General features: G+C 39.2%; 1 protein-coding gene across 5 annotated transcripts in view; it reads left to right on the top strand.

Annotated features, from left to right (window-relative positions):
• Nucleotides 1-27,238, top strand: part of PHKB (phosphorylase kinase regulatory subunit beta) — a 201,029-nt gene that overhangs the window by 146,255 nt on the left and 27,536 nt on the right. For 3 of the 5 annotated variants that reach the window (XM_047789954.1, XM_047789950.1, XM_047789953.1), the window contains 12 exons: nt 1,921-1,976; nt 2,484-2,577; nt 9,149-9,232; nt 9,678-9,782; nt 11,188-11,270; nt 11,470-11,560; nt 16,364-16,425; nt 16,510-16,672; nt 17,816-17,897; nt 20,165-20,222; nt 21,566-21,656; nt 25,497-25,699. In XM_047789954.1, coding sequence (XP_047645910.1) covers nt 1,921-1,976; nt 2,484-2,577; nt 9,149-9,232; nt 9,678-9,782; nt 11,188-11,270; nt 11,470-11,560; nt 16,364-16,425; nt 16,510-16,672; nt 17,816-17,897; nt 20,165-20,222; nt 21,566-21,656; nt 25,497-25,699 — 1,172 coding nt within the window. Of the gene's footprint in view, nt 1-1,920; nt 1,977-2,483; nt 2,578-9,148; nt 9,233-9,677; nt 9,783-11,187; nt 11,271-11,469; nt 11,561-16,363; nt 16,426-16,509; nt 16,673-17,815; nt 17,898-20,164; nt 20,223-21,565; nt 21,657-22,573; nt 22,665-25,496; nt 25,700-27,238 lie in introns of all 5 variants that reach the window. The other 2 variants (XM_047789952.1, XM_047789949.1) reach the window with 1 other exon arrangement.

The following is a 27,238-nucleotide window of genomic DNA, read 5'->3' as shown; positions in this document are numbered from 1 at the left end:
AGTACCACACTGGGCTTGAGTGTGTGTGTGTGTGTGTGTGTGTGTGTGTGCGCGCGTGCACGCGCATGCGCGTGTGCACTTTGTGAACCTAAAAGCAGAAAATGTTACAGTATTAGTAAGAAAAATTCCATTCAGAAAAAGAAGGTGTGAATTACTGTTAGGAAGTTTTCAGAGAGACTTCATTGGCTTGGACAACAATTTTGGTGGTTTGAAGAAAATTATGAAAATAAGGAGAAGATAGTTCCAACTTTATTAGTGAAAGAAAGAGAACTGTTGGGGTGGGACTGACCATGCTGAGTTCCTTCTATGGGTGGAAATGGGGTGAAAGGTCCCACTTGGCTGGGGTTAAAGGCCTACGTTCATTATGGTAGATGGCTTGTGAATTGGAACTTTCTGAAATGCTGAGTTTTCACAATGAAGGAACTCTTTGACCATCTGCTAGTCCCCTAAGCAGATGCTCACTATTATTCAACATGTGTAGTGGGCATTTGAGATCTGAGTGCTCTGCCCTACAAATGGAAATAACATTGTCCTTTAAAAAGGCCTGAGATTCCAAAAGAAGATACCCATTTGCCACTTAGGATCTGTAAGCCACCTTGTTAATTGTTATTGGAATAACATCTACATTCTAAATTGTGTATTCCCTTGCCTTTTATTTAAGAAATCTAATTGTCCTGAAGATTATAGGTAATGGCCCACTCTAAGGTTATTCCTCCTTGTGATGAATAGGAGATTGCATCCAAGAAAAATAATGCTTAAAGTTTGCATTGGTTAGAAATTTCGACGAGACTCCGAATAATTACTCTTTCTCATCCTTTTGAGTAACATCAGCTTTTAAAGTCTTTATCAAATAAAAATAGAATTTATAGCACATTTAATGTGTATTTATTTTTGTGGGGTTGTCACAGCATATTTTCTCTTACATATTCATTTAAATCACAGAGAAGACTGCCTGAAATGGCATTTTCACGTTGATCCTGGGAACCGTCCTTTGACTATATGTTATTTACTGCTGATATAGGTATTCTGGTGTTTCTTGCCTTCCATCATACATAAATCCTAGTGGCAGATTGAATACCATAGAGAGGAACTGACTGCTGGTAAATCAAATGTTTTACAGCATATTATCGGGAATGTTGGATTCATTACAATAAAGAAATTTTATTTGATCAGTATTTTCAGGGCTTCCTAATGCTGTAATTTATTGGTGCTTCTTACTGTTTTCTGTTCATTATATACAAGCTCAAAATTGGGTTCATTTTAACAATGCATAATATATGCTATAGTGAGTCTTTTCCATGCAAAAAAAGAGTAGCAAATATCCAACACTATGTTTGATTAGAACTATTAAACCCAACAGCTTGTATTTAATGAACATGGTGTTAATTATATCATCAACTGGGTAGTTCATTCTCTACCATAGAAGCTATATATTAGGATAAAGCTATTTTGATGTATAGGGTGCCAGAGGAAAATGAGCTAACAAGAAAGGGAATAGCTTTGTGTGGTAAGGATATCAGATGAACAATTTTAACTCAAAATCATTTTTTAGAGAATACCTACGGTGGATTTTTATTTTTAGTTCCTGCTCTTCCCTTCATAATTAAATGATGGAAAATGACTCTCAGTCCCTAAACTACTCTTATGCATCATTCAAAATAGCCCTGACAGGCTAGCCCCCCTGGTAGTGGTGAGATTTATGGCATTCCATTCCTTGGTGTTCCATTACTCTGTCTACACCATCAAATTGATTAGTAGGCAGTGGAAGCAAGGAAGGAGAAGCGACTGCTTAGAGCCAGCTGGTGTCCATCATTTTAATGAACTGCTTAGAGATGGTTAATATTGTCCTTGATTCTCATTGTAGCTGATGATGACCAGATCTTTTAAAATGTTTTTCCCCTCCCTTATTCTGTATTACAGGGCCCACTGGAAAATGATTTGGTTGTTTATGTAGCACTTATAGCGGAAAGCCAACGGTATGAAATCTAAATGGGTGGTGTGTACTTTTGGTTGGGGGGTGGGGTTGATTGCTTTATGCTTATAGTATAGAGTATGGTGGTAGAAATTAATTTCATAGTCCCCTTGTCAAGGTTTCAGGGATGTCACTAGTGTCACATTAAGGGCCAGAACAATACTCTTTTCATGTTTAAAAATAATTGTGTTGTAGTTGGTGTGAATATTAAAGTCTGTGGCCAGTGCCAGTGTTGCCTGGCATGTAATTTTGAGAAATTAATGCACACGTTAATTACGAGGATCCCCCAAATTAGTGCTTACCTCTCTGTCAGCCCCCAAGGCCACCATCTGATGCTTTGTGAAGAGCCCAGTAGGGCCGCTGGATTCCAGTGCAGCTGGTGTTGCTGACATCAACAAATGAAGAATGTCCTCCAAGTTTGCATAGTCTTTCCCCTTCATTCCTCGTCTTTCATTGTCCGTATAAATGCATTATCCAGCACTGTCTCTCTTTTTCTCTCTGTGTTCTTTAGCCTTCAAGTTTTCCTCAACACATATGGTATTCAGACCCAAACTCCTCAGCAGGTAGAACCCATTCAGATCTGGGCCCAGCAGGAGCTTGTGAAAGTAAGTGATTCTGTGTCTTTACTGTCTCCTTTGTGGAGGTATCAGAGCATGATGATTAGACCTGATTTATAGTCAAGAAGCATATTTAAAGTCCCGTTCTGAGATAAGGTCATTGAGCTAAAAGTCTTTTTGATTAAGTTGAGAAACCCACTTTATCAGACATTGGTACCAAAAATAACTGCATGGTGTGTATATGCATTCATAGGTCTTATTGATTTCTACTCCTTGCTAACGTCTGTTACTAACCTGGACTAACCACTTAGATAACGAAAAGCCTTAATTTTAGTATTGGTGTATAAAATTAACCTCTATTTTCCCTTTCATTTGTTTTGCCTTTTATTGTGTATTTATTTTCCCTTTTATTAACTGTTAAAGAAAATCTCACCTAAATATCATTAGTAATAACTACTTCCTTTTTTCTCTTCCCTTACTATTCGGAATCTGAAGTAATTCCTACCCCCTTTGGTTTGCCGGTCTCCAAATAATTGTAAAATGACATCAGAATTTATCTTTGGGAGTTCCCAGTGTGGCACAGTGGTTAACAAATCCGACTAGGAACCATGAGGCTGCGGGTTCCATCCCTGCCCTTGCTCAGTGGGTTAACCATCCGGCATTGCCATAAGCTATGGTGTAGGTTGCAGACGCCGCTCGGATCCTGCGTTGCTCTGGTTCTGGCATAGGCCGGTGGCTACAGCTCCGAGTCGACCCCTAGCCTGGGAACCTCCATATGCTGTGGGAGGGGCCCAAGAAATGGCAAAAAGACAAAAAAAAAAAAAAAAAGGGAATTTATCTTTGATACAATTACATACCTATTAGATTGGATTTTGAAGAGTTCCCTTTGTGGCTCAGTGGGTTAGGAACCCGATCTAGTGTATGTGTGGATGTGAGTTCGATCTCTGGTCTCACTTAGTGGGTTAAGGATCCGGTTTTGCCACAAACTGCAGCATAGGTCGCAGATGCACCTCGGTTCCCATGTTGCTGTGGCTGTGGTGTAGGCTGGCAGCTGCAGCTCCAATTCGACCCCTAGCCTGGGAACTTCCATATGCCACAGGTGCTGCCATTAAAAAATAATGAAATAAAAGGTGACTTTTGAGGCCTTTTACATGCACTTCTTCGCAGATGGATCCAGCAGTGCCTGAGTTTAGGAATATTCCTGCTTACTGGGGACAGGAAGTTACTGATTTCCACTGATTGTTTATAAACCACTTGTTTTTACTTGGTAATTGTTAAAAACAATACAGGAACAAACACCACAGTGTTCGATGGAAGTGTTTAGTCTCTCTCAAGTCATTAAGTCCGTTAAGTTGATATAAATGGTTTTGACTAAAGCCTTGACATTACAACAGAGAATGAAGCTTAGGTGAGGTGCACATTGCAGGGAAAATGCAGGGCCCTAGTTGTTGCTGATCACACTGGATCTTACCATTGGCAACAAACCCAAACTCTGGGTGTCAGGTCACCTAGAGCACCAGCTCTTGAAAAGTCCTTAAAAAATTTAGAGCTCTTCCCGCTCCCCCTGCCTCGCCCCGCCCCCAATTGAAGAGATGCAGCTGAAAATGCAAGGAATCCTACAGTAGGTAACACTTTAAAATCACACTAAGTAAATGATGGAAAGCTAGGTTTCATAGGAGAAGAGGCTAAATGAGGCCAAAAGGGAAATAAGGATCCAGAGGGCAAGGAGAGGTGGCAGCATGAAAGGGGCGAAAATCTAAGGCTGTAAAATTGTGCATTTATCATTCAGGTGCAGGCTGTATTTGCTGATACAATTTTATGCTCTCTCACTGAAAGCTCCTGAGAGTGGTTACAAAGGTTATTATTCTTTGATAAACATGCTCTCAAAGCAAATTAACCTGAATCTGTTTTTTCAGGCCTAATTTTTTTCTTTTTAATTTTTTATGGCTGTACCCACAGCCTGTGGACATTCCTGGGCTAGGGATTGAATCTGAGCCCAGCTGTAAGCTTACACCATAGCTGTGGCAATGCCGTATCCTTTAACCCACTGTGCTACAGTGGGAACTCCCAGGCCTAATTTATATCAGCACCTCTTTCTGGTAGAGTCTGTTCTCTACCAGACAACAGGCAGTCAAGATTGAGAAGACCAACATGGCTCCTAATGACTTGAATGTGGCACTTTTTTCATTCATTCATCTGTGCAGAGCACTTGTAGGATACACAGCTAAAATGCTCTGTCCCTGTTCTCAGTCACTGACCTCTGGGTTTGGTGATATGACAGAAAAAGTAGTTAATGACAGTCCACTTTGATCCACTATGATAGATGTTAGTACAGTGTGCTGGGAAATCACAGAGGTGGTAGGAAGCATTCTGTTACAAAGGGAAGACTTACAGCACTTATAGCAGGTCCTGACTTTTTTTTTTTTTTTTTTTCCAGCCACACCCGTGGCATGCGAAAGTACCCGGGCCAGGGATCAAATCTGAGCCACAGCTGGGGCAATGCCAGATCCTTAAACTTACTGTGCTGGGCTGGGGATTGAACTGGTGCCTCCACAGAGACAAGCCAGATCATTAACCCACTGTGCCACAAAAGGAACTCCTATTTTGTTGTTTTTAAGTTAGTGTTAACACATGATTTACAGTTTGGGTGTGTGATGTGGCTCAAGACAGGTTTGTGGTCAGGAGCCCAGCTTCCCTGTGCACGGGTCAAGATAGAAGATCCTCTGTATTCCATGCCAGTTGCTCTTTGGGATTCGCCCTCTAAGATATACTGCCTGGTATACTGCTTCTTATAGTCTGCCCTTTTTTTTTTTTTTTTTCAAGTCTTTTTGTCCCACCTCATCTGGGAACCTGCAGCATATGGAGGTTCCCAGGCTAGAGGTCGAATTGGAACTGTAGCCACTGGCCTACACCACAGCCGCAACAACGTGAGATCCAAGCCACATCTGCAAACTACATCACAGCTCATGGCAACGCTGGATCCTTAACCCACTGAGCGAGGCCAGGGTTTGAACCTACGTCCTCATGGATACTAGTCAGATTCTTTTCCACTGAGCCACAAAGGGGGCTCCCTATAGTCTACCTTTTGAAAGTGACATGTTCCCTCAAATATTAGTTAATTACATGTATTGTTATGCCAGTGGTTACTTACCCTTTTCTGAGAAGCTACATCCTCCTCCAGCCAACTGGAAAAGGTGTGAGGGCGGATGGGTGAGGGCAGGGTCTTCACTGTGTGTGGTTAATGTTTTGTGGTGTGGTAACTGTGGTGTTTGCCTCCTGGGAGAGCTGAATACAGTGTAGATCTAGAATGACAGGTTTCTATACTTCCGGGTGGTTTGGTCACTACTATATATTTCAGTGCATTAAATGGTGTGAATGTGTGCAACATAGGGACAGTATTATCTGCACCCTGGGATGCACGGAGCATTCTGCATCTGATTCTTTCGTTGTCATAGGCCTGCTCACCATTGTTCAGAAAGTTAAGGAAAATCCTTTTGCTATAATTGAGTGGTGTTTAAAGATTTCCTTTATATCTACCTAGATCAGTAGTACATTTCAACTTGTGCCTTGTTGATTAATATAATCATTTGCCTAAAAGAAGACATCTAAAGTCGTTTAGATATAAATTTATTTTGAAAAAGTTGAAAATACTTAAGGATCTCCATCTAATGCTGTACACTGTAGTTTCAGTGCAGCTACACAGCATAATGCTTGTAGAGTCTTTTTTCTGCCCAGTCGACTTTGTCTAAAGCCACTGCTGTTCCAGAATTAATATGGACAGCGCATGTGGCTCAGGAAGGATGTTCAGTTGCTCCCTTATTCGTCCATCAAGTATTTCCTGAGCACCAGCTATAATCTAGGCACAGTGCCATCTCAGGGGGGTGTGAGGAACATGCAGTGCAGAAGGAGAAAGAGACACAGAGCTAACTCCGACATGGATGTGTGCACCACGGCAGAATGAACAGAGAGCTCTGGTGATGACATTAATTTTGTATATGGTGAGGTTGATATTTGAAATCAGTTCAAATCATAATCGGTAGGTTGTGTAGAGACAGTTGGTTTGATTTTCCATTTAGGGAAATTTAGGTTAGATTTATCCCTCTCATCAGATACAGAAATAAATTCCAGACAGATTAAAGATTTAAATATGTTTTAATGATTAAATATAAAATTACTAAAAGAAAAAATAGGGGAATAGTTTACAACTGGGAGGGGAAGTCCATTCTTAGAAAATACCAGTGCCAAAAAGCCATTAAGGAAATGATTGACAAATTTAAATATAATTGAAAGTAACGTAACAACCTAGCACATCAAAGGTGCTTGTGAAATTTCCTAGCAGAAATATGCTTAGATTGAAGTACCGCATGATGAAATGATGTTTGACCTACTGTGCAGTCATTCTCACATTTCATAACAACATTGAAGATGAGCAAGGTGGGTAACATATTTGATAAAGGGTAATATTTTTAACATGCCAATATCTTTTACAGATAAAAAAAGGATAAAAAATGCCCAGGAGAGAGGTGAAAAAAAAATGTATGGAACATGCAAATAGCCATTAAATATATAGGAAAATGGTCCACCAAAATATTTGAATACCATAGTTTAAAATAAATATCATTGCGACCCAAGAGAGCGACAGAAATGGCCTATGCACCGTTAATGTCCATGTAAATAGGTTAGTTATTTCTAAAGGATGACCAGCCTGGCATCATGTTTGAAAGAGAATGTATATTCTCTTTGATCCACCAAGTCTAGGAAATTATCCTACAGAAATAATAGTACACTGTCCAAAGATGGTAACTGAATTAGTATTTAAATAACTTGAGATGGAACGTGATGCAGGATAATGTGAGAAGAAAGAATCCATATGCATGTAAGACTAAGTCACTGTGCTGTACAGCAACAATTGACAGAACACTGTAAATCAATCATAATAAAAACATTTTAAATGAAAAATTGGGAGCTACTTTACATAAATATGTGGGCCCATTTACGTAAATGTATACATATATATGTGTATATAACATGAGTATATATTTATGTACTTTTAAAAATCTCTAACCCTGTCTTCTACTTCTGGTGCTTCCAAGGGATCACACAATAAATTGCACTTCCTTTAACACATACCAAAGGGAAATAGTTGTTGCTTAAGGGGTTGTAAGAGTAGCAGGACCAGTCACTTGTAGCATATGGATTAAATTTTTCGTAAGTTCATGTAATCAGAAAAATCAATAAAGACATTTCACCGTTTGGGAAATACTTGAAGGTGGGAATCTAGTAAAAGTTATACGGCTCCGTTTTTTTTTTTGTTTGTTTGTTTTTTTAATTTAAATAGCCTTTTTTTCTCTTTGGCATATGGAGTTCCCAGGCCAGGGATTAGGTTTGAGCCACAGTTGTAACCTACACCACAGCTGTGGCAACGCTGGATCCTTTAACCCACTATGCCAGGCCAGGGATTGAACCTGTGTCCTGGCATTGCAGAGACACCACCAATCCCGTTGCACCACAGTGGGAACTCCTACTAAATAGCCAGTTTTTTTTATCACATAGGAAGCATTTGTCTCTGTTCTTATATGAATCGGAGCCATGCGAGTTATAAATTAATGACAGTTCTCAAATTTTATTTTATTTTATTTTATTTTTATTATAGTTGATTTGCAGTGTTCTGTCAACATCTGCTGTACAGCAAAGTAACCCAGATATGTATATGTGTGTGTGTGTGTGTGTATATATATATATATATATATATATATATATATATATATACTTTTTTCCACATTATCCTCCATCATGTTCCATCAAAACTGACTATATATAGTTCCCAGTGCTATTCGGCAGAATCTCATTGCTTATCCACGCCAAATGCTATAGTTTGCGTCTACTAACTCCAAACTCCCAGTCTCTCCCAGTCGCTACCCCTCCTTCTTGGCAACCACAAGTCTGTTCTCCATGTCTATGAGTTTGTTTCTTGTCTTTTTTTTGTCTTTTTGTCTTTTCTAGGGCTGCATCCACGGCATATGGAGGTTCCCAGGCTAGGGGTCTAATTGGAGCTGTAGCTGCTGGCCTACACCAGAGCTACAGCAATGTGGGACCCGAGTCATGTCTGCGACTTACACCACAGCTCATGGCAACACCGGATCCTTAACCCACTGAGCAAGGCCAGGGATTGGACCCGCAACCTCACGGTTCCTAGTTGGACTCGTTAACCTCTGAGCCACGACTGGAACTCCTGTTTCTTTTCTGTAGATAGGTTCATTTGAGCCATATATTAGATTCCAGATATAAGTAATATCTTATGGTATTTGTCTTTCTCCTTCTGACATACTTCACTTAGTATGAGAGTCTCTAGTTCCATCCATGTTGAAAAAATCATATTTTAGAATGATGCTGAGTGAATCTGCAAAAGTTTTGCCCTCAAATCTCCCAGTGCCCCAAAAGCAAAATTGATGTCATTGGCTGGCTTGTTTTCCTAAAATTCTGTTGAATAAAGTTTCCATGGTCGTTTTCTCTGGAAAAATCAGAAATTAGCATAGCAGTAGTCCAGGGGGAAAAGGAAGCAAAAAAGAAAAAGCATGAATTCTTGCCTGACTCTGATTTACAAATGTGTGTCTTACAGGCTTATTTCCATCTGGGTATCAATGAAAAATTAGGACTCTCCGGAAGGCCAGATAGACCCATTGGCTGCCTCGGTACATCAAAGGTACTCATGAAGTTTCCTTGTAGAACAGTGTTCAGATTGTAATACCACAGACTGGAGTGATGTTTGACTTGCAGTATATCCATTCTCACATTTCATCATATACTAGGGCTAATTATCTGAATTATTGGGTTTTTACAAGTAAAAATAAGAAGTCTTCTAGAAATAAATATCTCACTGCTATTTGATTTCTAAGTGTTATAAGATAACCAAAGAATAGTAGCATTTACTCAGAGGCTTTTTCCATTATAGTAGAAGTGGACTACTTTATTAGCATACATATTTAATCAAGAAACTGAAATTTCCTAATATACAGATTTTATAAAGTATTTTATTTTCTTATTCAGAATTAAACGTCGGTCTTAATTTTTATTAGGACTTGTATTACTGTACCTTTGCCTTTGGTCTGTTTTATGTGTATGTAATTTTTAAAATTTATCCTTTACAGATTTATCGCATTCTAGGAAAGACTGTGGTTTGTTACCCTATCATCTTCGACCTCAGTGATTTCTACATGTCTCAAGATGTTTTACTGCTGATAGATGACATAAAGGTAGCTTCAGAACACCTTTTTAATCAATGGGATGACTTTGTTTCTACTGATTCTATCATGTTTTTAAATTGAGTGCTCCTGAGTCTATGCGCTGGGTTAACACGGTATCAAATACGATAGTAAAACAGAATCTGCATAGCTTTGGAGAGTTAAATCACTTGCAGTTTTAGAATAGGAGATATGCTCTGTTTTATATAAAGTGGTATGACTTTACTTGTTCTGTCTTCTGCAAATGGAAGGAAAGGGTACATACCGCAGTTGTAAAAGCACAGAGGGGGAACTCTTGGAAATCATGATCGTACGACAGGAAGTTTCTCTTTTTGAGCAGAAGTTGAGTTAGTAAAATGATTTTATTTATGATGAATTTCAAGTAAAACTTCAACTAACTTAAAACACTCAGTCCATTAAAATCTCCTCCACTCCCTTTCCATTTACAGACAGGAGGAGCTTAGAGTCATGGCCCGGAGCATGAACTCTGGGGCCAGATTTCCTTTATTAAAACCTTGACGCCACTGTTTACCAGCTTGTGATCTTGAGCAAATTAACTTCTCTGTGTCCTTGTTTCCGCTGCATAACTAAATTGGGCTGTTCTGAGGATTAGGAGTTAATACAGGCAAAGCCTTCAAATAGTGCCTGGCACATGGTAAAGTGTTACGTAAGTCTTTGATATGATAATGATGATGATAACAATAGAAACAGAAAAATAAAAAGCTCACATTTCTGAGAGTCTGTATATATTCAGTCCAGTCTCTTACACCTGCTGTATGTAATATAAACCCACAGTCATGTGGAGTGAGAAGTAATCTGGATGATAACCCTGGGTTGATTTTTCCTTCCCTGGGACCATACTTGAACTGTATTAGGCCTCAAAAAAAAAAAAAAAGTAGTAGCCTTAAAACATGTGCGATATGGGAGTTCCCTTCGGGATGGCACAGCCGCTAATGAACCCAGCTAGGAGCCATGCGGATGCGGGTTCGACCCCTGGCCACACTTAGTGGGTTAAGGATCCAGCGTTGCAGTGACCTGTGGTGTAGGTTGCAGACACAGTTCTGATTCCATGTGGCTGTGGCTATGGCATAGGCCAGAGGCTGTAGCTCCAATTGGACCCCTTGCCTGGAAACTTCCGTATGCTGCAGGTGTGACCCTAACAAGCAAAGAAAATAAATAAATAAATAAAATAGAAACAAAATCCCAAAAAGCATGTGTGATCTGATTATTTTTAAGAACAGACTTAAAATGGTTTAGCTTACTGTGTTTGTATTAGAACATTTCTACCTCTAAATAGTTGGTGTTATTCCAGGTTTGATTGTGAATTATCTTGTATAAGAGTTTTGTTGGCTCTTTGTATCCTGGTCAGTTCAGATCCTGTGCCATTACATCCTACCTCATTCTTATGTTTTGATAGAATGCGCTACAGTTCATTAAGCAATACTGGAAAATGCATGGGCGTCCGCTTTTCCTTGTTCTCATCCGGGAAGACAATATAAGGTAGGTTGATGAAAGAAGTGCGGTACACGCCATCTCATCGCCATTAACACTGTCAGCGCTTTAGAAGCAGAGCCTCCTGGTGGTTTTGTATCCATCTCAGCATGTGACAGAGTGCTTCGCATATATAAGGGTGCTTAGTACTAGATTATTAATTTTTTACTCTGTTAATTTACACGCATTGTCTGCTCATATTTTTCAGAGGTAGCCGATTCAATCCCATATTAGATATGCTGGCAGCTTTTAAGAAAGGAATGGTTGGAGGAGTCAAAGTTCATGTTGATCGTCTACAGGTAGTCTTCTGACTTCCAGTGTTTCTGTTTTCAGCCCAATGAACCACAGATACAGCTACGCTTCTTAATTATGTTCTATGTAAGGTTTTTATCTGAAGGTTTTATTCTCTATTTCTCTTATCACCACCCTCCATTCCGATGCTTGAACAGTTACAGTGGTTTCCCACCAGAATTTTGGATTTTAAGAGCTCATCTCTGGAGTTCCCGTCGTGGCTCAGCAGTTAACGAATCTGACTAGGAACCATGAGGTTGAGGGTTCGATCCCTGGCCTTGCTCAGTGGGTTAAGAATACGGCGTTGCTGTGAGCTGTGGTGTAGGTCAGCAGCTGTAGCTCTGATTAGACCCCTAGCCTGGGAACCTCCATATGCCGTGGCAGTGGCCCAAGAAATGGCCAAAAAAAAAAAGAGAGAGAGCTCATCTCTGACCTCAGTTTTGCATGTGAGGAAGCTGGGGACCAGAGTGGTAAAGTGACCTGCTATATAATCTCAGGTTCCTTGACTCCCTGGGTTCAGTTCTCTTTTCCCTACCCCACAGTGACATCCAACTGGAGGTAGTCCTTATTCCATTCAGAATTTTACAGCATTATTTTCACAGCTCCTAAATAACGGAGATCCCACTAGCCATAACAGCCTCTCTGCCCACAGTTAATCTCCTACTAAATGTTCTTTCTGCTTCTGCCAATACAGATTAATCACTGTGTTCTGAACTTTGTGAGGTTCTGCCCCTTTCTGCTGATGCCTTTACCTCTGCCTGGAGTAGCCTTCCTTCTTTCAGCATCAGTGGACTTTGAAATCTTACCACACTTTAAAGGCCACTTCTGCAAAATCACTCAGACCAGAAATGACACTTTTCTCTTCTAATGTTCTTTTATGACCTTTAACATAAACTACTCAAATTGTAGTCTATTATGGACTTAGATGCCTTATTTCCTATAAAGGATTGCGATCATTCCATAGTGTTTTATGTAGTCAGTGCTCAATATTGAGTAAGAAAGAGGAAAATTTATAATGAGGGGCCTGTGCAGGTAATGTGGTAAATAGCATGTTTACAAACTCATTCACTGGTGCTTGTGCTTTGCATAGTTGATGATTTTTATCTAAGTTTCTATCTTTTCCTCTTATTTTTTAATGTTCTGTCTTTTCGTAATGCTTCCTGGGGCAATTTCTTTACATTTATCATGCAGCTCCTTTATTGAATTTTACTTTTATGTTTGTAATTTTCCCTTTTCATAGTATCTTATTCTTATTTTCTGGATCTTATATCTTGTTTTTTCCTTTTGAGAATATTAACTGGAGAGTTTTGGAAATTTTTCCTTTCTGCATTATCTCTTTCAGGTTTCTTTTCTGTTTGGGGGGGGGGTGCTCAGTCTCTCATGTTGGAGACATTTGTCAGATGGCTGGTAATCTAGCTATCCCTTCATTTTAAAGAGTGAAATAGTGAAAAAGTTTATTGGAAGCTGTGTGTTTGGGAACAAGAATCCTTGTCATGATGAATTCACTTATTAGGTGGTCTGATGGCAAGGGCCCTTTTTGTTGGAGGAAACCTCAGGTGCCAATATCTGGAGATTTTTTTTCTCCTGGGCTCTTCAGTTTCCCCAGAAAATAAACATCTAGCCTTCTGCTTGAAGGACACACATTTTGCTTCCATGTACTGAGAGCAGAGCTAGGGAGGGAAGCCAGAGTTGTTACATTTTGCTGTATGTTATCAGAAACATGTCTCATTGTGACACCTGTTTTGCAAGTTGTCTCTACTGATACAGATTCAGAAAACAATAAAATGGTGCATTATCAGATTGTCCAGGATACTTACAACAGCACAGATTATTTTCACATGAACAGCACAAGTGGCTTAATCTTGAAGGCACAGATGCTAGACCATGAGTTAGTGCAGCTCTGCACTTTGAAAGTCAGAGCAACAGAGTTTCCCATCATTGAGCAGTGAGGTCCTTGGTCATTGTGGACATTGTGGATGTAAATGACACCTCTCCAATTTTTAGTTAACTCATTTATGAGTCTTCCACTTAATCCATTGCTTGATCTGTATTTCTCTTGCTCTCTGGTGTGCCCTATAGCCTTGAGTACAGAGTCTTAACCAGAGAATAAGCCTCTTTTCATCTTGAAACTCTATACCCGTTAAACAAGCCTTATACCCCCACTACACGATTACACCAGCTTTTTTCTTCTCTTTAATATAGTAAATGAAAATGGCACTTGTGTACTCTGGGATTTTACTTCAGACCATTTCAAATGTCCGTAGCCCATGGTCTGCAATCTCTCTCATCACTGGGACACTCAGACTCACCTTCTAGCTTCATCACCCAGGACATCTCTTCATGCAGTTCATTCCCAGCCCTGCTTTCCACTCTTCAAGTATACCAAGTACTCTCAAAATCTTCCCCGTAATTGAAATTTTTTCCTGCTCATGCTGTTACTCTATTCTAGATTTATCTTTTTCTTTTTTTCTTTTTCCCTTCTAAGTCATACTTTAATTTTATAACTTAGGTCAATGTCCCTCTTCAGGGACGTCTCCAAGAGTAGAGTTAATTTCTTCCAGTGTATTTCTGTGGCATTTTCCTTGAGCCTTTGCTGCAGCTTTTATTTAGGTTTTTTTGTGTCTGCCTCTCTGTGTGGATTAAAAATTCTATCAGGCCAAGTTTTACTCATCTCTGCATTCCCAAAGTGCTCTGCTCACTACTATTTTCTCTGTAGGAATTAATGTAAATACAGTTCATTGATTGAACAGATATTTATTGAGCTCCCTCTCTAAGCAGTGGAGATATAACAGTGAAAAGAATCTACAAGGTCCCTGATTTCATGAGACTTATTCTAGGAGGGGAGCAGAACCAAAAATAAAGCCAGGTGTGGTTGCCGAACGAAGGAATGGAGCACAATCTCGGGTAGTATGTTCTGTGGGAAGGGAACTTGTGGGATATAATTGAGTATCACTGAGCAGGATACCCTTTTGAATATTATATTACATTTGACACATATATATCAATATTAAGTTATCTAATTACCATCAGAACTGAAGTATTAATGAGTCACAAATTAATTTTTTTTTTTTTTGGTCTTTTTAGGTCCACGCCTATGGCACATGGAGATTCCCAGGCTAGGGGTTGAATCAGAGCTGTAGCTTCTGGCCTACGCCACAGCCACAGCAACACTGGATCCAAACCACGTCTGGAACCTACAACCACAGCTCACGGCAATGCCGGATTCTTAACCCACTGAGCAAGGCCAGGGATCGAACCCATGTCCTCATGGATACTAGTCGTGTTCGTTAACTACTAAGCCACGACGGGAACCCCTAATTATAATATTTTTATAGAATTAATTTAGCCAGTGTCTTATGATAACTATGAATGGAGTATAACCTTTAAAACTTGTGAATCACTATTCTGTACACCTGTAAATTATATAATATCGCACATCAACTATACTTTGAGTCGAAAAAACTAATTCAGGAGCCAACTGAATTTTTGTAGTCAGATGCATTAAAGACTATCAGTAGAATTTAGAACTTGCCTGTTAACGCTGATTTAACATTTTTATGGACTGAATTAGTATATTAAGGTGGATAGGCTAATACAAATAGAAAATATTGAATCAAAATTAGTTATCCAGAGAGCAAGATGTGCGGATGTAAGCCTGCATATTGGGAAATATCACTCAGTTGATTTCTGTCATGTTTGGCACTGCTCTCTGCCCAGGATGCAGACTCTGCTCAGACCCTACTTGTGGCTGGGCCACATAAAAATGTGCAGGTCAGTTACGTGAGTGGCCTTTCTCACTCAAGCCCTGTAAGGAGGCTTTCGTATGACTGGCAATAACATGTCCATCCTGCCATTCGTAGAGGGTATTTGTTGATGATCTACTTTATGAGTTTTCACTAGAAGAGAAGGCAGCACAGCTCTGGATGGTCACAGCCAATAAGAGCAACATTCCTTGTATCCTGATGTTTCACATTTAAAATGAACAGTGAGGAAACAGAGAAGGTAATATATGTAAGACAGTTTTGATGGAAGAAGTGCCCTATTTTTACAGTAATTGTGGTTTGTTTTCTGCACAGTACGTTTCTCACTTTTATCTGACAATTCATCAGATAATTAGAAGTAACATGTAGTACTAAAAATCATTGTGGGTTATCATTCATTTATACATTCACCATGAACCACTGACCAAAAAAAAAAAAAAAACTATGTTCAAGTTTTGGCCTCATTTAGTTTGCTCAAGCTATAATCAGGAGTTTAATGGAATATGAAAGACCAAATACTGGTTGCCAGAATGTAGAGAAGCCCTGGCCTAGATAATCAGCACCTTCCTGATCCTGAAGAATGGAGACTTGGCAGTTATCTCATCATCAGATAGCCCCTGAAATATATTACAGTAGCAAAAGCTAAAGCATAATTTCACATTATCTCTTCCCAAGACAACTTTAGTATTTCATGTTTTTTTCCTAATTTCAGAAAAGTGTTAACACTTTAAAAAGTACTGAATTTCAGCTTAAAAATAAATAGGAGAACAGAGGAAAAAGAAAACCATTCATCCTATATTGATACTTCTATCTATTATGACTCCTGAACTTGTAGCTTGATGTGTGTTTGTTTCAGGGGTTTCGTTGTATGTTGAAAACCTGCCTGATTTTAGAATGCTAACTTCAAGAAATTACTTTAAAATCATGTATACTTTTTAAGTAAACATTTTTTTGGAGTAGTTTGTACTTAGAGAAAAGTATATGTGTGGATCATAAGGGTATGGCTTGATGAATTTAAGAGTTGTGAACCTTTTCTTAATCACGTTTCAGACACTCATATCAGGAGCTGTGGTAGAACAACTTGACTTCTTACGAATCAGTGACACAGAAGAGTAAGTTCCTTTGGATTTTTATTGTTTCTCTTAGGATTACATTAGGAATGCAGGAAATTTGAAACTTTTTCTTTTAAATCCTAGGCTTCCAGAATTTAAGAGTTTTGAGGAACTAGAATTTCCCAAACATTCAAAAGTCAAACGACAAAGCAGCACCTCCAATGCTCCTGAGTGGGAACAGCAGCCACATGTCGCAGTTACTGAATGGAAAAGCAAACCTACCCATGAAATTCTTCAAAAACTGAATGTGAGGAAGATGCAAGTCCTTTGTGGCTCCTGAATGAGGAACTCCCAGGGCAAAGCATATTTCTTTCTGTTCTCCCAGAGGGGGCAGCAATCCACCTGGAGGAAGATGGCCTCTGTATACCCGAGGCAGTAATGAGGGGTTGGTCTCAGGGTCTAATATTAGCATGGATGTCCTAAGGACGATTAAGGGGTGAGGACGTGGATTGGGTTGTCTTGAGCGTGAAAGCCTTGTATAGCCCCTTAAAGAAGTTGTGTCCGTGATAGTTGCCTTTGGGATCTCCAGATTTCTCTTTCAGTGCCCTTTCTCTCCTTTTCCCAGCCTGAGTCTTCTCTCCTATCCCGGTATTTAGATCCGATGCTTGCTTTGTGTCTCCCCAGTCACTGAGGACAGCAATCCTTTAAACTACAGCCACATGAACATTATGTCAGCAGTCTAGTCTTTTTCCTTCCCTGGGGTTATTTGCATTTTAAAGGAGGAGGGGCAGAGATAAGGTATAGCACCTATCAAAGGAAATGAAATGGTAGAGCTATGAACATCTTACTGGACCCTACAGAAATTGAGCATATCTGCTAAATGTATGTCCTGCCAGATATCATCCATTCTTATAATTGATCAGCATTATCTATAGATCTGCATGGTCATGACTATGCTACGGTAGGCATAAAACATAACACAGAGCGTCCTGATGTCTACTAAGCAGTCTGCACATGTCCCCTCCTTTTATCCATCTCTTCGTAATGGGTTGATAGCAACACAGTCTCCCATTTATGAATAACTGAAGTCAAAAAGATAGTGGTTAAATGACTCGGCCAAATCTCTCAGAGAGTGGCAGAATCAATATTAATGCTTGTAGACAACATATTGTCTATTCTTGTATCTTATTTCCTGAGAAATTTGATTATTAAACCCTGCTGCCCCAGGAATCCAGCTTGTCTACCTACTGTCTCCAAGATAGCTAAGATAAATAGTTGTATAATGTCATTTTCTACTTGGTAGTATATCAGTGGCATTTTAATCTTTTCTCAGTTGCATAGCAGAGTATTTCTTCTTTGCATCATGTGGTTTCATGATTAGTTACGCCCCCCTCTGGTAATTTTTATACCCATTTCATTTCCAGTTATTCATAGTGATTTATATTTTCAGGACTGTAGTTGTCTGGCTAGCCAAGCCATCCTGCTGGGTATACTGCTCAAAAGAGAGGGCCCCAACTTCATCACAAAGGAAGGTAAGAGTACATGTCTAATAAGAGAATGTTTTTAAATAAAAAGATGTTATTGAACATATATCAAATATGCATAATGAATATCCATTAAAATGTTACAAGTTGTTTCCTCCTCTATTAAATCATTTTTTAAAAACTTCTAAAAGGAAAATGCTCGTTCATACCCCCTAGAGTGGAATAGACTTTTGATGTACAGACTCCTCAATTGCTTTCATGCAGTGATGCTTGATTGTTTCTCTGATTGTTCTGAACAGTGTTGGAGCTGGATTCTGCCCGTGACTGTTAACCTCCAATGACTCCATAGCTCTTTATTGACAGTTTCTGTTTCCAGTTTTATTTTCTGTATGTTTCCAAGAACAATACTGAATCATTGTAGCTATAAAAATGAGCTCCTTCGTGGTCTGTAGCAGCCATTTGGCATGGAACGTGGCATTTGATAGAATTGTGCTCTGAAGATTGTTTACAAAAATAAATCATGTCTCATCGTGTTCACGTCCACTCTGCTTAAGGATGAAATTCAGTTATCACAGAAATCCACACTTGTATGTTGAGTCACTGCTCTAAAGAATCTTTGCATTCTACTTCTGGAATTTTATAATTCAGAATAATTTAGGAAACATTTCAAGTACTTAATGTGTAGCTACTCAAAGTTTTTGGCTCATCTGAAAGTCTTCTGTCCAGAGAGGCGTATTGATTTGGTTAGAATTGAAAATTGAGTCAGTATTCCATACAGCAATGTAATTAATAAGATTTATAGTTCTGGTAGTGCACTAAACATAATTGTTTATTCAATTAAGTTCTACTTGGTTTTTGCATTATTATAGCTGAGAGATAACCTTCTTGAGTATTATCCAAGTGAATTGAATAGTCATAATTGTTTTAACTTAATAAAGGCAGAACTCTAAGCAAATTTTAAACAGAATCCTTCAGGTTTCTAATTAATCTTGAAACTAAAAGTATAAACAGGATCCCAATTATATTGAGGACATTTATCAAAATTTATACTTTAAAACAATAGGATCATTAAAAAGCATACATTTCATTAGGAACTAGAATTTAGAATGGTTATTTTAGTAGTGCTTTAAAACAAAATTTATATAAAATAGTTTATATTGAAAATGCTGAGAATTATTTTTAAATGATTTTTATAAACTGCAAATAATATTAATCTTTTACTTAGATATTTAAAAGAGTTTAAATGTTTTAGTCTGTGAAAGCTTGCGTATTGAAAATCATAAACATCTGCAGAATCTGAATATAATTTTATCCAGCTTGTTAAAAGTTATAAAAATAAGTACAAGGTAAAATGATAAAGCTCTTGTTCTTCACCCTTGTTTCCTTTTTTTTGTGCTATGTCCTGTCACATGTTTAATTTATTGACAAACCAATCATGAGGCCAGACCGCATGTAAAGTGCCGCCAAAGAATGAAGCCCGGTGGTCTTTTTTTTTTTTTTTGAGCACTGATGTATGATCCTGCTCATACAGAATCACCATAAAGTTGTTTTGAACAAATAAAAGAAGAATTAGATATATTCAGAGTCTGTAGTATTCGTTTAATTTGCTATGTTCTATTTTTTATTTTCTGTAGTAAATTAAAATAACATTTCTTTATTTATTAAAAACTTAGATTGGGAGTTCCCTGGTGGTGCAGCGGGTTAAGGATCTGACATTGTCACTGCTGTGGCTTAGGTCGCAACTGTGGCGTGGGTTCAATCCCTGGCCCTGGAATTCTAAATGCAATAGGTCTGGCCAAAAACAAACAACCAACCAACCAACCTTAGGTTGTACATTAAGAAAACAATAAACTTCAAGAAATAAAGTACTTATCAGAATCATATACTCGGATTTCTCCTCGTGGCTCTGTGGTTAACGGACCCAACTAGCATCCATGAGGACACGGGTTCGATCCCTGGCCTTACTTAGTGGGTGAAGGATCTGGCGTTGCTGTGGCTGTGGTTCTGGCATAGGCTGGCTGCTACAGCTTTACCTGGACTCCTAGCCTGGAAACCTTGATATGCTGTGGATACAACCCTAAAAAAGAAAAAAAGAATCATATACTCAAACTATTTAGTAGCAAGATCTGGGAAAATTCACACTATATATTTGGGTTACATATTTAAATATGTCAGGTAGTTCACAATACTAATGGATTGATGTATCAACTCTAGTGGAACAAAATGAAAATTCAAGAATGTTTTTTAAGGAAAATAAATGTTATGCATTTAATTAAAAGCTTTTTTCAACAAAGACTCTATTATCCAATGTCTAGGTACTGTTTCTGATCACATTGAGAGAGTCTATAGAAGAGCTGGCAGCAAAAAACTTTGGTTCGTATTAGCATCCTTGTCATTATGTTTTATTTTTTGTGTTGTCATATTCAGTGGCCTAAAGATAATGGAGCAATCTTAAAATGGTTAGTCATCCTAATTTTTACTTTTAAACTCCCGAGTTACAACACCTCGGCTCTGCCTACTTTCTAAGGCTCTGCCTACATACCATTTTAACATGGCTTTCCCAAGATATTAAAGACCTGTCTGGGAATATAGACATCTGTAGACTGGAATCTGGAGAGGATGCGCTAGAAGGATGTCCTGATGACTCTTTCCAACCCTGTACCTCTTCGGTCTCTGCAAGGTGCTCTGAGTTCTCATTTGTATTTGGAAAACCTGTTCTTTTATAAAGGGTCATGGAAAGAGACCAATGTTTTATTTAATCACAAGCGAAAGATAATATACTTACTTAGAAGATAATTCTCTCATGATTTAAGTTGAATTAAATCCCGTGACTGTAGTTGCTTCATAAAAAGTAACCGATGTGTTCTGCAGAGGTAATCTCTTCTCAGAGAATGAAAAAAAAAAAAAAATAGGTAAGTTGAGATAAAATTGTTTAAATTCACAATGGGGTAGGTATGCCTAAATGCATGCCCTCTGCATTTTTGAAGCAATTCTAACGGTCTTATTTGCAGAATCTAACCTTTTAAAGTTAAGAGTATCTGAGTTCCCTTGTGGTGCAGCAGGTTAAGGATCCAGCATTGTCACTGCTGTGGCTCAGGATGCTGCTGTGGCTCAGGTTCGATCCATGGCCTGGGAGCTTCCACATGCCAGGGGTATAGCCAAAAAATTTAAAAATTTAAAAGAAGAAAAGTAAGACTATACATAAATAAATAAATAAATCAAAGTAAGAGTATATTTATATTTTTAATGACCTATTGTTGTCTAATTTTGAAAAAGAAGAAAGTCTCAAGCAGTACCCTAAGAAACTCTCTTCACCTCAATGAGCCTCAGTTTTCTAATCTCTAAAATAAGGGGATTAGCAAAAAAAAAAAAAAAAATTCTGTTAGTTGTATTTCAGCTCTAATTTATAGTAAATATGCCATTCTGACCCAGAAGAAATAATAAAGTAATCCTGTGGCTAAGTCTCAGAGTCTTGCTGTAAATTCTTAGCACAGTAAGGCATGCAAACCCAATAGATGTTGCTTTTTAGTCAGTTAATTTCAAATGTGGTTTGTAATCTTACTTTTGGCTAGCAAACCTTTTTTGCTTTTTGTTTTATACTTGCAATTTGATAAATCATTAGCAAACATTTTAAACATTTATGTTTAAAAGAACAAACTCCTGGAAGTTTTATTTACTGTATTTTCCCTTTTATGGCTTTCCACTGACACACACAGGTTGGCGGTACGCTACGGGGCTGCATTTACCCAGAAATTTTCTTCCTCTATAGCCCCACACATTACTACTTTTCTGGTACATGGGAAACAGGTAACATGCACAGAATGTGGAAACTCAAGCTGCTTGAAATGTGTGGACTTATTTGCATTCTGAGGGTTAAATATGTCTTTTGGTCTTATAGTGTGTGGGTGAAAGCTTCTCTAAAAGCAGGAAGTGTTTGTTCCACTAACTTTACCAGATATGACTTAATTTTCTACTAGTTCATCTATGTCGAGATTAAGCAATGTAAGTGTTTTTTATAGGTCAGCTTCCATGGATATCCTGAAATACAAGAAAACAGCTTTAAACCTACATTTTTATTTTATTTTTTCCGTCTAAAACTGCCACATGAATTTTTACTTTTGAGAAGGGAAAATGTCTTATGTATTGCATGTGCTGTGCTTAAAAATCTGTTCTTACAGTCTGAGACTTTTTCAGAAATGTAAAAATAGCAGTGTGAATTCCTTCCGCCAACATTCTGGCAAGGAAGAAAGTGCTGGTATTTCATTGTATCACTTCCTAAAATTGAATACTAAATGGGCCCCTTGATCCAGGAATTTGGTTATCTAGGCACCAAGAGAAATATGATTTATGTGGTTATAGGAATAGAGGGCATGTGCCAGTGGTGGACTTAATAGTGAATATTTTCATGCAAATCACATTACTCAATTCCTCCTCCTTCACCCCTTCCTGCCAATGGGATAGTTAGGCTCTCTTTTTAAATTGATAATGGCATGAGTGATGCTGGGGTCAGAGGTGAGGAGGAAGGCCTTCTCCTGAATTCTGGATGGCCCTACAGTCTGGGAGGTTTCAGCCGTTAGGTGCAATAACTTGGGATCTGTGTTCCCTCCATATTATTAAATGAGGACCTGATTGTACATATCTAAGTCTCCCCATTCCAGGGGCCCCATTCATTCATCATCTTTTAGATTTGTCAACCTCTGGCCTGCTTTCTTCTTTGCCCCCAGGTCGGTGGTGCGCCATGCAGCAAGTCTTTTAAGTAAACTAGTGGACAGCCTGGCCCCATCCATTACTAATGTTTTAGTGCAGGGCAAACAGGTAAGTATCTGATTTTCAGACTCTCCATCACAAAGGTTTCCGGGTAGGAAAGCAAGCCTCAGCGTCATAGGCCTCCCACAGCCACACTTACAGTGGCTCAGGCATTTCTCCAAAGGCTCCTTCCCTAAGCAAAATCTAGTCGTAAAGAAGCACAGATACTAAATATCTGTGCTGCACCTTAGAGCTTTAATTTTCGACTCCTGTATTAACTTGAAATCAGTGAAGATGCTGCCAACGAAAACGGGTGATACCTACTGAAGTACTCCAGACAGGCTTAGGAGAGGTGGAGCAAAGACGGGGAGTAGTGAAGGGCACGTGTTCCCTTCTACTCCAGTTAAGATTCTTCTCACCCTCAGAAATGCATCAGCCCTCCAGATCCTTAACACTCTGGGCCACCTTTCCTTCCTGCCCCCCCTCTCCCACCAGGGCCTCTTGCCGCTCCTCCTTACAGAGCCATCTCTGATTGGCAGTCCCTCTCTCCCCTGGGTTCTCACAGCAGGCCTGTGACACTTCCCACAACCTGCCCAGGATCCCGGTTCATTGGCATGTGTGTCTCTCACCCAGGGTATGCTATGAAGCCCTGGAAGTCAGGGCCCAGTGTGCACAACGTGGCCAACGTGGAGAGGCACTTGGTGAATGCGGGTCGAATTGAGCTTGTGCATGTGGCTGTGTGGAGTGGGATACGGCTGCTCATTTTTTGTTTCGGTTTCTCTAAGCTCTAATTACCTGGTTGAATCCATCGTTTGGTTGGAATGAAAACCTCTTTGCTTTCCTTCTCTCTCTTCTTTGGGAATATGTGTGCTTTACTGTGTCTTCCTGACAGTTAATCTGGGGGCAGTAAACCTAATAAGCTTTAATAATACAAAATACTTTAACCCTCTTTAAGGAATCAGCCTATTGCTCATATCTCAGGGCTCTTAATTCATTAAATTGAAATTATTGCATCTTGACATCTAGCTTTTGAAATGTTGAAAGCATAAATTATTTTATTCAGTAATAGTAGCGATGAAAAATTATTGCACTAATAAAAAAAAAAAAACTCCTGAGAAAAATTGCACATATGTTTTTTTCTCTTTTCCCCAAATTATGAAGAGGTAGAGTTTTCATCCTTCCCTGTCAGCCAAATAGACCAAGGCATAGGAAGTAACCTATCCAGTGCCTTTCCTCACTGCAGTCCTCAAATCCAGCCACAGAGTCCTCTATTGCTGCCTTCTTCTGAGCCACCTCTGAAAGAAAGTAAACAGGCTTTGGAAAGCTATTTTTCCTTGGATTTTAGGCCCCTGTAGTATATCTGAAAATATAGTTAATTTTATGACATATGAGCATACGAGAAGGTTTTAGAGATCTCTGAGGTGGCTGGCAGCTGACATTTGGAGAAGGGGCAGGTTAGGGTTGGTCATGTCTATTCTGTACACTATCTAGAGGGAGCTTGCAGCCTGTGATGCTGAGATTCTGCTCCCTAGAGCAGAAATCCTGCAGGCCTTGGAGCCTGTCCTGAGGTTGTGGCTGGACCATTGCCCATGAGTCCAGCACATCTCCCAGGGAAACAGTCACTCACAGACCTGGGTACCTGGAAGCCTGACAGCTCTGCTTCAGGTGTATGAAGTCTGTTCATTGCCTGCATCTTACCCCTTTACAAAAAGGAAATGAGAATGGAGCATTCCAGGTTTGCATTTGCTCATTTATGAAATGCCACCCTGAGAACTAAAGTAATATTGTTCTTACAAAGCACTTTCACATCACCTCAAGCTCTCCGGAATGAAATAGTGGTTTAGTCATCATTGCTTCCAGAGGCAATGATGTGCCTTCTGTTTGCTTTCTTCTTTACAAGCTGACATTTTAATAAAAGTAATTGCCCTTGGACTAACCGGTTGGCACCACTTGTGTTACAAAATAAACCGGCAGTTCTCGGTTTTTACTCCATCTCGAAGTTGGGGCAAAAGACCCATGTTCTGCTCTCTCCTCTCAAATCCGAAAACACAAGGGCTACTCTTGTGTTTCACCTACTCTTTAATTTACTCTTCTTTTCCCTGCCTCTTAAAAACCGTGCCCTGAACAAGGAAGAGAGAGGGAGAGATGGATTGAGGAGGGAGGAGGGGCTGCAGACCCTTGTGGGAGGCAAAATGCTAAAGAGAGAGGAAGAGCAGAGTATTCCTCTTGCCCAGGCTTGACAGCACTTTCTGCCTACATTTTCATCGCTGTTTCCCTCTGTGCTTTCCCATTTCCTAGGCTTGTGTGGGCAGCTTTGTTTATTCCCCTCCACAGATGAGAGATACATCAATATTTCAGCCCTCACTAGGTGCCTAGCACTACGCCAGGAAAAAGTGGGGCTACCCTCCCCCTGTATGTCCTTGCACCTGCCTTTGAAAAGGTTACAGTGTTGCTAAAGAGCAAAAAGTTCCACATGAGAAACCCTCAAAGAAGTGAAGAATATACTCTCAAATGCTAAATTGTATAGACTGTGCGGTAAAGTAAAACGATTCAATGTATTCTGGTTCCTCTGGAGAGTTTCTAGTACTAAAGTCATTCAGAATAATTTTATCTTAATAGTTATTTATATTCCTTTCCTGCTTTTATCCACTCACCTCCACTCCCCTAACTGAGACCCTTACCTGCCCTTTATATTTTAGACTAGACTGAACCTTCATGAACTCCAGTGGGAGTCATGCTTTGAAAGCCATTTTAATAAATAGCAGGAACAGTTATTCTACCTAATTCCCTAGCTTGCAAAGAGTAATTTCAGCCTGCCAGTCATCCTGAGCCTTGAATTTTTTTTTTCTTTTATCTGTTAGTAGCTAGGAAATTTTTATAATAAAATTCTGCCACCTTTAGGTAACTCTGGGTGCCTTTGGGCATGAAGAAGAGGTTATCTCTAATCCTTTGTCTCCAAGAGTGATTAAGAACATCATCTATTACAAGTGTAATACCCATGATGAGAGGGAGGCGGTCATCCAGCAAGAGCTGGTCATCCACATTGGCTGGATCATCTCCAACAACCCTGAGTTATTCAGTGGCATGCTGAAAATACGAATTGGGTGAGTAAAGAACTTTGCATCTGCGTAATGAGAACTGTTCGGGTTGTCCTAGTCCTCTCTGAGTGAAGTGCTGCCCCAGCTCTGGTGGGTATTCAGGAACGTACATCTTCCTCTAAGTTATAGGGGCAACATCTGACGGTATGAAGAATACTAGTGGCCTGAAAAAAATCTTCCTGTTTATTTAATTCCCATGTTAGATGTACTGAAGTAATTCTGTTCTCTGGCAAAATCAAACTCCAGAGATTTAAACAGTTGCATCATGTAAAAACAAAGCAACCCCCCCCCAAAAAAAACCCCGCTATACGCAATACTCATAAAAATTGCTATAAATGACGTGGATACGCCTTAAGAGAAGAATGAATTTTTAGTAAAACTAGGTGTCAGGAGGACACATACAGATAATTTTGGTCCTTTTAAGAATATTCTGCTGCATCCTTCTTTCTACCAAAATCTAAATTTTTAATCATTAAAATTTTAAGTGTTCTCTTTGGAGAAGAACTTGAAAGTAATGCGGTGGTGATCTTGAATCTTCTTAAATCAAGCACTGTGTTAAGCATGTGGTCAGGCACTCTGACCAGGCTTTGGCATTTAGCAGAACGGAGTCCTGACCACCACTTACCGTCTCATGACCTGGGACCGGTGACTGAGCCTTTCTCCTACTAAGAAAATAGTAGTCTCTGTACTCCATGTGAGATGAAACAAGATTAAGTATTTAAAAGTCTACCACAGCCAAATAAAATATAAATGCTTATTCTCCACCTGTGGCATGTAGAAGTTTCCAGGCCAGGGATCAAACCAACACCACAGTAGTGACCTGAGCCACAGCAGTGACAATGCCAGATCCCTAACCACCAAGTCACCAGGGAATGCCTCATTTTCTTAAACATATTTTTGATTGTACAAGTATCATGTGAATATGTTTTCATTGTAAAAGAGTCAAACAGTACCTGATCATGACATGTGGCCAATTTAGTCCTCACGTGTTTGAAAAGAATAAGTTGTTTCTGTCAGGCACAGATACACGTGAATGTGTGTGAGTGTGAGTAGGTATAGCTTGCTAATTGTATAATTAGGTCATCACGATCTTTATTGGTAGTGTTCTACTTGATTCTCGATTGCTGTCGCAAAAATGTTCTCATGATTATGGCATTTGTTAAATTCTCCTTTGTCTTATCAGTTTTGCTTTATCTATCTGTGTTTGTCCTTTATGTCCTTTTGCTTTGTGTTTGTGCATGTTGCCGTATAGTTTTAACAATATCTCTTCCCTCGTGTCACTTAGTTTCTACCTGAATTATTTTCAAAATTATTCCTTAAACATCGACAGAAGTATTATAGAGTGGTATAATAAAGCGCATGCTGTTACCCAGCTTCAACAGTATCATCATATGACCAATCTTATTTCATTCGTACCCCCACCCACCCACCCCTGTAGATTTAAAGCAAATTTATCATATCATTTGATCTGTAAGTTCTTCAGTGTGTATCTCTAAGAGATAAGGGCTTATTAAAAGCATAACCATGATACCTATCCATTCCATA

Source organism: Phacochoerus africanus, chromosome 8, assembly GCF_016906955.1.
Source record: "Phacochoerus africanus isolate WHEZ1 chromosome 8, ROS_Pafr_v1, whole genome shotgun sequence".
Taxonomy (NCBI): Eukaryota; Metazoa; Chordata; class Mammalia; order Artiodactyla; family Suidae; genus Phacochoerus; species Phacochoerus africanus.
This window is presented reverse-complemented; position numbering and strand designations above follow the sequence as displayed.